The sequence below is a fragment of the Leuciscus leuciscus genome (assembly GCF_965113295.1).
Source record: "Leuciscus leuciscus genome assembly, chromosome: 6".
Lineage (NCBI taxonomy): Eukaryota > Metazoa > Chordata > Actinopteri > Cypriniformes > Leuciscidae > Leuciscus > Leuciscus leuciscus.
In genome coordinates this window covers 8166435-8179563 of record NC_138730.1, presented here as the reverse complement: position 1 = coordinate 8179563, position 13129 = coordinate 8166435, and the positions used below count along the sequence as shown (strand labels likewise).

At 36.5% G+C, this 13129-nt stretch overlaps 1 protein-coding gene across 1 annotated transcript; it reads right to left on the bottom strand.

Annotated features, from left to right (window-relative positions):
* Positions 1 to 1197: 1197 nt before the first annotated feature.
* On the bottom strand, positions 1198 to 9159 carry LOC309501974 (uncharacterized protein). Its single transcript, XM_082174274.1, has 3 exons — positions 9050 to 9159; positions 8436 to 8542; positions 1198 to 3381 (listed from the first exon to the last, which is right to left on the bottom strand). Exons 1-3 carry the CDS (start codon positions 9061 to 9063, stop codon positions 2252 to 2254), a joined length of 1251 nt encoding a protein of 416 aa, XP_082030400.1. The 5' UTR covers positions 9064 to 9159; the 3' UTR covers positions 1198 to 2251.
* Between the last annotated feature and the right edge of the window lie 3970 nt (positions 9160 to 13129).

Below are 13129 nucleotides of genomic sequence, written 5' to 3'. Positions count from 1 at the left end.
TTGATAGGATAGCATCTTGCAGTTGATGGAGATTTGTGGGATGCACATCCAGGGCACGAAGCTCCCGTTCCACCACATCCCAAAGATGCTCTATTGGGTTGAAATCTGGTGACTGTGGGGGCCATTTTAGTACAGTGAACTCATTGTCATGTTCAAGAAACCAATTTGAAATGATTCGAGCTTTGTGACATGGTGCATTATCCTGCTGGAAGTAGCCATCAGAGGATGGGTACATGGTGGTCATAAAGGGATGGACATGGTCAGAAACAATGTTCAGGTAGGCCGTGGCATTTAAACGATGCCCAATTGGCACTAAGGGGCCTAAAGTGTGCCAAGAAAACATCCCCCACACCATTACACCACCACCACCAGCCTGCACAGTGGTAACAAGGCATGATGGATCCATGTTCTCATTCTGTTTACGCCAAATTCTGACTCTACCATCTGAATGTCTCAACAGAAATCGAGACTCATCAGACCAGGCAACATTTTTCCAGTCTTCAACTGTCCAATTTTGGTGAGCTCGTGCAAATTGTAGCCTCTTTTTCCTATTTGTAGTGGAGATGAGTGGTACCCGGTGGGGTCTTCTGCTGTTGTAGCCCATCCGCCTCAAGGTTGTGCGTGTTGTGGCTTCACAAATGCTTTGCTGCATACCTCGGTTGTAACGAGTGGTTATTTCAGTCAAAATTGCTCTTCTATCAGCTTGAATCAGTCGGCCCATTCTCCTCTGACCTCTAGCATCAACAAGGCATTTTCGCCCACAGGACTGACGCATACTGGATGTTTTTCCCTTTTCACACCATTCTTTGTAAACCCTAGAAATGGTTGTGCGTGAAAATCCCAGTTACTGAGCAGATTGTGAAATACTCAGACCGGCCCGTCTGGCACCAACAACCATGCCACGCTCAAAATTGCTTAAATCACCTTTCTTTCCCATTCTGACATTCAGTTTGGAGTTCAGGAGATTGTCTTGACCAGGACCACACCCCTAAATGCATTGAAGCAACTGCCATGTGATTGGTTGATTAGATAATTGCATTAACGAGAAATTGAACAGGTGTTCCTAATAATCCTTTAGGTGAGTGTAGATTCATAATGTACTCACTCATTATAAAAACCCAATTTCCAGATATGTTGAGACATTTTATATAATGCAATAATCTGCAACACACTCCAAAAAAATGGGACAGAAGCATGTCACATCACCTTTCCTTTTAATTACACTTTTTAATCACTTGGGAATAGAGGATACTAATTGTTGCTGTTTTGCAAGTGAAATTTTTACCCGATCTCGCTTGATATAAGACATCTGCTCAACAGTCCGTGGTCGTCGTTGCATGATTCTCCTTTTCATGATGGGCCATACATTTTCAATAGGAGACAGATCTGGCAGGCAGGTAGTCAGGCACATCCACTCTACGGTGTAGCGTGTCTACGAAACCACTCTGTTGTAGCATGTGCAGAATGAGGCCTGGCATTGTCTTGCTTCCCAGGAAAGATGTCATCTTGATGCCAGTTTATGTCAATCCAAATATAAACCTGTATCTCAATGGTATCTTCACACAAATGCAAGTCACCAATGCCGTTTGCACTGATGCATCCCCATATTATGACGGGTGTTTGCTTTTACACCTGTCGCTGATGAAAGTCTGGATGGTCCCTTTCATCTTTGGCACTAAGAACTCAATGTCCGTTTTTTTTTTTCCTCAAAACAAGCTGAAACATGGACTCATCTGACCACAGCACACATTTCCACTGTCTTTTAGACCAGCTCAGATGAGCTCGGGCCCAAAGAACTCGGCAGCATCTCTGAACAGTTGTATAGCTTTCTCCTTGCGTAACAGAGATTCAAGTTGCATTTCTTAATACTGTGTGTATATATATATATATATATATATATATATATATATACTTTATATATCATACTTCAATATCTTAATGCATCCCATCTGAACAGCTAAAACAAGCTGTTTAAAATATGGATTATGATTTAATAGACTATTGTTGCCACTTTTACACAAATGCCTCATATGCACAATTAATGAAAATAATTGAACTCCACAAAGAAACAAAACATCCCTTCACACATCGTTTTATGGCAACACAAATATATGGCATCTACTTCTAAAGTATTATTTTAACCTTCCCCATCGGTTCCCCTTGTCAAACAATAAAACTTCACTACTAATTTGAGCAAATTATCCAACATTAATGATTAATCGGAATGTTAAATTATTTACTTGTAAATGTATTATTTGCGAGTGATAGATCTGAACATGAACATTTGCTCATTAGACACCTTTGGGCAACGTTTTTTCTTATGAGTCTGTAGACTAAATAATCGGGTAAACCTCCTCCCACATAAAGAGCACTGGTATGGTTTCTCTCCAGTATGAACAACTCTCTCATGAATTTTCAAGGATTCTGACCGAGTGAAACTCCTTCCACATGAAGAGCACTGGTGCGGCTTCTCTCCAGTATGAACTCTCTCATGAATTTTCAAGGATTCTGACCGAGCGAAACTCTTTCCACAGTTTGAGCACTTGTACGGTTTCTCTCCAGTATGAACTCTCAGGTGTACTTTTAAGGAACCGAATGAAGTGTAGGTCTTCCCACAGTCAGAGCAAACATGAGGTCTTGCACCAGTATGAATACGCTCATGCTCTTTTAAATTGTGCAGTCGTGTAAAACTTTTTCCACATAAAGAACAAAAGTGAGGCTTTACACCAGTATGAGTTTTAAGGTGCGTTTTTAAGCCTGATGCCAAAACAAATGTTTTGTCACACTGATCACAGCTGAATGATCTCACATCAGAGTGACGGCGCAGATGAGTGGTGAGAACATTTTTGGATGTGTAACTCTTTCCACACTGTGTGCATGTGAACGGTTTTTCTCCAGTGTGAACTCTCAAGTGCACATTTAAGTCCTCTTTGCGACTGAAACTCTTTCCACACTGAGAGCATGTATAAGGCCTCTCTCCAGTGTGAACTCTCATGTGCACATTTAGGTGTCCTTTATGTATGAAACTCTTTCCACACTCAGAACAGGAGACTGGATTCTCTCCCGTGTGAATTCTCATGTGTCTCTTAAGCTCAGATTTATATGTGAAACTCTTTCCACAGTGAATGCATGTGACCAGATTTTTTCCAGTGTGAATTCTCATGTGTTTCTTAAGGTCTGATTCATGCACGTAAAACAATCCACACTCTGAGCAGGTGAAAAATCCTTTGACACCAGATTTTTCAGCTTGATTCTGTGTGAAATTCTCCTCAGTCTTTGAAATGACTGCATTTCGATGTTGTTTATCTTCATTTTTATATGTCAGTTTTCCATCTTCATTTGTTGAATGATGCTGTTTGTCTTCATTCACTCCCATAAGGTCTAAAATCAACATTAAATTCAATTAAAAAAGGACAAATGAGAAACAAAGAAATAAAGTTCATTCTTAATTTAGCACAAATCTTGTTTACTACTTGAGTAGGGCTGCCCTTGACTAAAGAAGTTAATTTAAGCCATTAGTCGACTAATCGCATGTTTATATTAATAAGCCATACATCATAATGTGCCTTTAATTGCCTATATAAAATACGTATAGCCTAATCAGCGCACAAATTCAAACAAAGCTTCCAACAGCGCACCGGCAAACGTAATGGTTATGAATGTGTCATGAAAAAAACAGAATTCATGAGACAGTCTAAATATTTTAATAATTTATTGATAATGTTTTCTGTGTTTTCGGCAACAGACACTGAGTCCGAAATTTTCAAATGCATTTTTTCGTATTCGTCTTTCCGTGGCTCTGAATTGTCCAAAAACTCTCAAAATGCTTGCAACTGATTCGAATCCGATCCGTTTTTTTTTTTTTGACGGACGAAAGTTTCGGAGGCAGTGTGTAAACGTGATTGACACAACGTGAGGTCGTATTTATTTTTTAACGTACAAAAATTTCAGACTTAATGTGCAAGTTTCAACAGAAGATCCGCTTGGCTCCGAAGCGAAAAGCTGAATGTGCATTGCGCGAGATGCATATCTTGCACGCCAATGTCAATTGGCTCGTTTAGTTTACACTCGAAGGTGATTGGGCTCTCAGGCAAGACGCCTTTTCGTCGTGACGTCGAACGAGGTCAAATGAGAGGGAACACAGCGCAGGAAGGAACAGGAGTTTACGGTACGCCAAATATATGTACGCTGCGCATCCATTGAGCTGAATTGAAATAGTACAGATCGCTTGACGGAGAGCTCTCAGTGTTCAGCGAATGAAAATATATCTATGCTAAACTTAAAACCTAAGTATTTACTAGCCAATGGCTAATGATAGACATTATTAGTTGCCCAGACTGAAAATGTAGTCGCATTGTAGAGCAGGACTGGCAACTTTTGAGTTTAGCTTGGAGTGAGAATTATGGTTGGTTGGTTGGTGGGTGGTTGGATTTGGGGGGATAATAAAATAAATAAAAATAAAAAAACACAAACAGAAGGAACAGAAGTTTAGTGACAACATGTTACAATGTTTAAATGGAACAATGACTGGTAGGCTATTGTTTTTATTATTGCTTGACACATATTTCACGATTTCATTTCAATTCTTGTGATTTGAATCCGATCATGATTCAATATCGATTCATTTGGATAAATATTAGGTACAGATACAAGAAAAAAACATCACTTACTGCTGTACACATACAGAGAACCCTGTCAGCTGGTAATATTATTAAAGGATAAAAATAACAACTCAAATTAATTATAATACGTTTTTTTATTATTATAATGTTACACAACAAAGAACTCCCGCACACTATCAATACTTGCAAATGAGTATCAATTTTATTAGCAACGTTTCGGTCTCACGACCTTCATCAGGCATATGCAACTATTCAAACTCAATCCCATTTGAAATGGTCACCTACCTTGAAACTGACCTACCTATTTGGTCTTTTTTCTCACGCTCTTATCACCTGCAGGTGTGTGATGGTGATTGCTAATCGATATTATAATAATGTTAATATTTTAAGGATATATAAAAAATATGTAATATAGTGCACATATTTAGCAAAATACTCCTCTCTATAGCAACTTTTTCTAGACAACTAATGTGCTATAGTATATATATATATATATATATATGGTTATTAAATGGCTTTCCTGAGTTAAATGTAACGTTGTGTGACGCATTGTTCTCCAGCTGTTTTATTGACCTCTTTCCGCGATTGAAAAACACTGATTGATCAATATTAAGTATGAGGGATTTACATTTCAGTAAGTTGTACTTTATCTTTCAACATACCTATTGATCAGTCGTGTTTATTGACTAATTAGTAGTAAGACATGATCGGTTCACCTGCCGCTAGAACTGAGGCGCTATAGCGATCTGTCACGTCACATTTACAAGCAAGTGCCAAAACGGTATTTATTGATTGAATTTCACAATAGAATTGACAGAATCTGAGAGCTGAGAATTAGTTTAATATCATAAGTCACCTGCTCTGTCTAGTCTGTCGGTGTCCGTGTCCTCTTTGCTCCGCGATTTTTCTCTGCGTGAGAAAATGGATGTGTGGCTTGAGAGCGTGTGAAAAGTGTCAATTGCGTGAGTCTCACGCTGAAAGTTTAGAGTTGGCAGCCCTGCATCATACACATGCTCTATTTGATATGTACTGTATACTTAGATTATTTGAACCTTTATGATATGATACACGAATGAATGGAATAAGCACAGCAAGATCGCAAACAGCCGCATTCCATCTCTGCACGTCATTCCCCATTAATGGTAAATGAATATCATGATAAAAATCAATTCCGACTGATATGAAAAAAAATATATACATTTTTATATATATTATATTTATATAAAATGCCAGTGCTTTGCGGCAAGCTTTATACGTGCGTTTGAGCGCGAGGCATAGGGGGGAGTGGGGTAAGATGAGCCAGTTCCTTTATCTTGGCAACCGTACACTTTTATTGTCATGTGACCATATATTTTGGAACCACCCATTATTTCTGCCAGACTATGAAAAGGAGAAACCAAGGAGAAATCCATGAAGGACCAAACCTGTAGAAATAAAAAATTAATCATTTATTTAATCAAATCATGTATTCCTTTATTTATTTTCCTATTCTCACATTTATTTATTTATTTATTAATTAATTTTTAATTTCTGCAGGTTTGGTCCTCCATACATGGAAGGAGTAAAAGGCAAAGTTAAATTTTAAAGGCACAATATGTATCTTTATTGCTTTAAAAATAGCAAAAATCACTATATCTATGTTATATAAATTTTTTGTTGTGTACTTACATTATCCCGACTGTTTACAACAACTTTTAAACCAGGAGAAATTTGTAATTTAATTCGAGAAACGTCCCGTTTCTTTATTTCCGTTTTGTCGCCGTCAATGGCGTCATATCCGCGTTGTCCCTGGTTTCCGCTCGTATTGTCATAGCAACCAGAGCTATGAACCAGAGCCCTCTGATAGTAACCAAAGCGAACGACGCGGACAACTTTGTAGTTCGCAATGTCTATTTGCACGCTGTTGTTGTTTCGTTCAAACATTATGGACCATGGCAAGCAGACTTTGGATACAAAAGGAGAACTAAAACGAGAATCAATATCAGCGCGGTGTTTTCGAGATGTCGAGAGCTCCCATAGACAGTATATAAATGAGAGCTCCACGTCCGAGACTTCGACCGCTCCTACATGTACTTTATTAAACAGGTGAGCACATTTACATAAAACAAATCAATGTTATATAGTTCAACATGATGAAATGTTAGAATATGATCTGTATGTTATTCTAATGTTGATCTAGCTAGCTTACTGCTAGTCTCATACAGACAAACTAACACATACATTTCAACACATTCAAATGCAGTTTAGTGTGCTAGTGTAATGTTAGACCAAGTGAAACAGCGCTGCGTTACCTCACAAGTTTAATTTGTCTAATAAACTGACCTGTGAGTAGTAATTCTGCGGGTAGTTCGGTAGAATGAAATGTCCATATTCCTTTTATATCTGCGGGACTCGCGTCGCGTGTGGAGCTGATAGCTGTCTCTTAGCAATCCCGAACTGCTTCATATCACAGTCATGATAAAAGCATCGATGTATTCAGTCATCCATAAACATTATTAGATCGGTTGGCTTGACGTTGACGACAAGATCCATAATTCTTAGCAAATGTTGCGTCATCAAACTACGCCTTTGTTATTGTAAATAGTTTAGCGACCCCTAGTGGCGAAAAATTCCATACTGTCCGTTTAACATAACAGATGTAATGGCTGTTAGATCAAAGCAAATTTGTCCAGATCTAAAAATACAGATGATCCATATTGGTGATTTAGCAATGTATAAAACCATGCAAATTATTTTGCTAAATATTAGCCTGAATTGGTAAGCTAGCTAGTTTTGAAAAAATTGCAGCTATGGGGCAAAGTGAGCCAGCAAATCTCTCTAATTTCAATGTGATATTACGCAACTGGTTTATTTATATTTTATTTGTTTAAGTTTACTTGATAGGAACAATACACAAGTAGGCTACACCAAATCCTTCTCTGATAAAAACTAGAAGATGCTCAATCATATATATCTTTCCACCTGTAGTCCCTAATGGCCTAACATGTTCAACATTGCAGAAAAACTACCATGCCAAGCACATTTTGTCTCCAATGTTTATTCGTTTCAGTGACATTCAGTGACATTCATTCATTTATTCATTCATTCTAATTCCGTTTTATTTCATTTTACTCAACAAACTCTCCGTTTAGTCTGTTTTGGGGAAGGTTACAACTTTTGTGTTCAACATATTGTTTAAGAAATGCAAACAATTAAAGATATTGAAATTTCAACTTAATTTGGTTGGTTCTATGTTGTTTAAGTTAGCTTTAAGAAAATAAATACAACTATTTGTAAAAGGAAATTTTGATTATTAAATTAATTTTTATAAGAGTAAAATTATCTTTAAAATTCAGATTCAGTTAGATGGTCAGTTTACACCCATATGGTGCAACTTACCCACTGACTCGGACCAACTCACCCCTAACTTGGGGTAAATTGAGCCACAGGAACTTTTTTTTATAAGAAGCTATATTTTAAGAACCCTTTGTCAGAGATGTATTCTGATCATTTAAAATTATAGTAAACATCATGAAATTACTTGAGATACTTTCATTGTACTTCTGCCGAATTTATTATCTTGAGAACCACAGAAGTAAAAAATGGCTCATCTTGCCCCACTCTCCCCCAATATTTCGCCCCTGGTATTTTTAAGTTATTAAATGAAAATAAAAATGCGATTAGTCGACTAATGGCTTAAATGAACAACTACTAGTCGACTAGATAAATATTTAGTTGGGGGCAGCCCAAGTATCTAGTTTTAGATTGTTCTATGTCAGTTTTCATCTTAATGTTCCTCTTCAGTCATTAAAGAGAATGAAGGAAAGCACCAACCAATGTGTTTCTCTGTTTCTTCATCTTTTACTCTGCAGGGTTCTTCCTCAAACTCCATTTCTACAATAGTTCTCCTGGAGTAATTCCTCCTGATGCTGCTTCTTCTCCTGTGGGAAGATGGGGATATTCCCAGCATTTAAACTCTCATGAACGGCTGTGGGAGCTTCACTGACTGAAGGAGTGAACTGTGGTCGCTGTTGCTCATTTACAGATGATCATCACACTTACAATCACTCTCAATTATCCAGCTTTAAGTGTTTTGTTCAAACAACAGTTTAGAAGTTCGGGAAAGGCAACATATTCACAGTTTCCAACTTCCCCGATCAATAACTCGTGAGCTAAACATTGTTAAAACACAAACACCTCCTTCTAGCTGATTTTTATATTGCATTAGATGTGGTTTACATGCATTACAAACTGTTTACCAGGTTTCTTTACGTAAAATGAAAACACAATTTATTATTCACCGGTCAGTAACGAGTTTACGTTTCAGTAGTAATCTACAACACCAGTCGGTTCATTTCGATTCATTTCTAAGTGATTCACTAAAACTGATTCGTTTAATCTTTTGGATTTAGATGTCTCCTAATAAATTATCAAATGAATATACTCACCGTCTGAAACACATCAGATTTAGAGCAGAATGAACGGCTGTGTTCCACTTCTCATGTTTATGTTCCCTTGAATCCCTTCCCTCGCTCACTTCTCTTCTTCTTCTCACACACTCGGGTGTGTTTCAGTGCTTCGGTTGCACGAGCGCCTCTACTGGCGGAAACTAATCTATATTACACTGTCTAACCTTCATAAATTAGGATTGATACAAGAAAGATAAAATCTGAAATCTTGTTTGAGATTATACAAACAGTCTCCCCAGATATGTTTGATTTGGGATAAAGATTGGAACTACAAATATCTGTTAAGACTCTCTCTGTTGCGTGATACTGATATGTTGTTGATTTTTAAATAAAATTTGAAGTATTAAAGATAAAAACATTTTTTAGATTTATTTAAGAGATATGAAGATAAAAATTCCAAGTATAATAATTGTCAGATTTAGATGTCTCCCAATAAAATAATAATAAAAAAATTATCTGCTTGAAAATATCTGCTTAAATAAGTTTAAAATAAGTTATTTTTCATAACTTTTTTGGACTAAATTGTCAAAATATAACATTTAACCATATTTTGTAAGAGCCTAAATTATCTTAAACCTTATTTTATATTGTAACTAGATGGCAGCTGTAAAACAAGTATTTCACAGCTGAATTGCCACAGACACAGAACAAATTCACTTTTCTTGAGCAATTTCATCTTCTGACAGTGATGTGTTTGTTAGAGTACATATTATGAGAGGAATCGCCTCTTTAAATATACATTAAAAAAAAACATTTGCCGTTGTGCAGAGTGATTTCAATGTAAAAAAAGAGTTTTCAATATCTTAATGCATCACATCTAAACAGCTTGACTAAAACCAAGTTGTTTGTGAAATGAATAATGATTTAATAGACCAAATTAATTTTTTTTAAATGATCAATTTAAAAAACAACATGAACTTTAAGGTGCCTTCTTAAAGGAATATTTCACCCAAAAATGAAAAATCTCATTGTTCATTCTCATCCTCATGTTGTTCCAAACCTGTACACTGTAAAACATTTCAAGTCTGTTAAACTTAGAAACGAAAGTTCACCTCCTGTCTTAAAAACATGAGTTAACTCAACTTAAATATATTCTTTTTTTCAACTCAAAATGTTGTTTTACAAGTTATCTAGCTAATGAACATTTGTTGTTTGAACTTGATTCTCTGTGTTTAAACAACTTTGTCAAATGTTGTTTCAACTTGATTCTCCAAGTTAAGACAACTTACTAGGTTACATTATTGAAAACTCAACAAATCAACAAATCATCTGCTCAAAAAAAAAATTATTGCAAAAAGTTCAATGTTGCATAAATTTTATATTGGTTTTATGATACAATTCATGTCAGGAAAACAGGTTCTAAGTAAGGGATTATTATTAAACAGTTTCATTATGTTACCTAGAATTTCACAACCATTTCATATTTCACATACTTTCTTATACAAAGAGTCTTTGCAGTTGTAAATGACAACACCAGCAGTTGTTTTAGTTTAAAACACTTAGAATCAGCTAAACTTAGAAATGCCAAAACGCTTTAAGAACAATTCCATATCGTTTCTACCCTTGCAGAGCAACTGTGTTGAACATTTTTTAAAGAACAGAATGCAAAGTAACAATAAGTGTCCCCTCAGCAAAAGCTACAGAAATTCTCAAAATTAACAACCTTGTATTACAAACACATTTATGCTCCTGATATTTTTCAGCAGTACTTGGGTTTTACTTGAAATGGTCTGTAATATCAAATTTGAACAGTGTCAAGTAACTGAAGACAAAGACTGCAAATGTAACATGTTCCCTCTGATATATGGTTTGAGACCAGTCTATAAATGATATCTCAGCAGTTTGTTTCGAAGTCCATGTATCTTGGCAGAACAGTGGTCAGTTTTAATTTTCATGATCACTTTCTGCAGGAATTCGAAGGAGTACCTCATACTGCGGGGATATTCAAGGTTAAGGCAGTAGATTGTGCCCATTAACAGAGCAAAGCCTGTCTCTGAGATTATGGAGAACAATTGTCTCCTCTACCACCACAGCCACGTTGGAGACATCAAGAGGAAATGCATCATTCAGGACACCTTCGTGTCCAATCAGTAGTCCAACACGCATTCCCTTCATAATGACATCCAGGGTTTCACCATGAACCTAAAACAAATGGACAGTATCAATCCTAATTCAAAAGGCATGCAAAAGATTTGGTCTATAAAATGATAGAAATGGTCCAATAAAAGAATGATAATTGCACTAAGCCATATCATGATTTTACTTCATTTCAATATATGCTCTACAAGGCTGGGATGACAGTCAAAACAAGCCACTGGAGAAGCACAAATTAGGCTAAAAGCCACTGTACGGTCAATTATTTATTATAAACAAAGACTAAAATGAAGCAAATTAATTATTTAATTATTATTATTATTGACTCTGGAATAAAAAATAAAATAAATCATGACAGTTAAGTGAATTTTTTTTTCTCCATCCCTACTCTGCTCTGCAATGAATTCAGTATCATTAGTACGTTAACAATGTGTAAATATATTTTCTTACATCACACATCTTGATTATATCTGAAGTATCCTCTGAAAAGAAGTGTGGAAGACCAAGTAAGGCAGCTGTTCTTCTGTTCTGATTTGTGTCCTACGAACAATTATAAACAAGACTGAGTGACTGGCATTATACAAGTTGGAATCCCTATGTAAGTAAATATTGATTAGGGTCAAATATCAATTTCAAAGATTATTAAAAACAAGTGTAACGTAAATGCCTCTGGGTTAATGCGAATTAGCTCAAGAATATAGGGAATTTTGGCAATATTAATATTTATAACTCATGGTCATAATTCATAAATCGCATATGCATTTACTTTATCAATTATAGGAAATGCCTCGTTCTGTACTGTCTGATCATTACAGTTAAGAAGAAGTATTCCTGTTTACAAAACTCCAAGAAAGTTTATCTTCTGGCCACGAAGACAAAACCTCTTTGGGTTTATAAATTAAAACTACTCAAAGTAGTTTTATAATATAGAGCCTGTAGCTTTATAGATCTTTTGTTTCATTGACTTTATAAAAAGTGGGTTTTCAAACACAGAGATTTTATTAATAAAATGGCACACGCTAGAGATTATAAGCTACAAATATAAACGTACGTAAAATGCAAACGATAAAGCAAACAAACATTTAAACATTTAACCGAACAAAAACATAAACATAGCGTGATCAGAATGAAAATGAAAGAAAGAAAGAAACAAAGAGTTAAGAGATAGAGGGTAACTTAATTCACAGACCTACAAGCTAAACACCAGGAATCAGCTGTTAGAGAGAAAGATACTTGCGAGATGTGGTACTCTTTCAGTGTGATGCTGAAAAGGGGACGCGCGCGTGCGCGTGTCCGGCTGGTTTGTGTCTAGCTTTGTCTTCTGGGTCGTTTCGCAAAACGATGTAAAGGCTCACTTGAATTTAACGTTACCGAGAAAGTTCAGATTCGTCTCCCGGGATGGGAGAGGCTGGAAATCTTAGTTGCAAGGGACGCAGCTACGACTCGAACATGTGCTCGCTCGATGGAGAAGGCCAGGGCCTCCTCCAGATGTTCCTTTGGAGAAGCGCTGCGCCGAGGAAGAGGGTCCAGAGAAGTTGGATGAGTTGAGAGTGGGATGAGAGAGGGCCGAAGAAGAGAGTGAGAAGTGGGGGAATCTTCCTTTTAACAGACATCTGTTTACGCCCTGTTTTGGGGACAGAGCGAATCAAAACTTCTGATTTGTAGCGGGAAGAAGTCTTCTTTGTGTGAAGAAAAACACGCCCCCTTTTACCATATGTCTTATGAGGGAAAGGATTCATACTTAGAAATATGATATTTCCTGGAACAAATGCATATTATTGTACTTTGCAGTCAAGATTCGTCTCCGTGAGATGGAGAGGATTACAGAGATATCAATTATGACAGGTAAAGATTGGGGAAACATAACGTTACACTTATATGCATAATTACACACAAATAAAGTTTGATTAAACACACAATAAAGTTGTCAGTGTTTCCGTTATGGCAAGTGACGACACTTTGAGA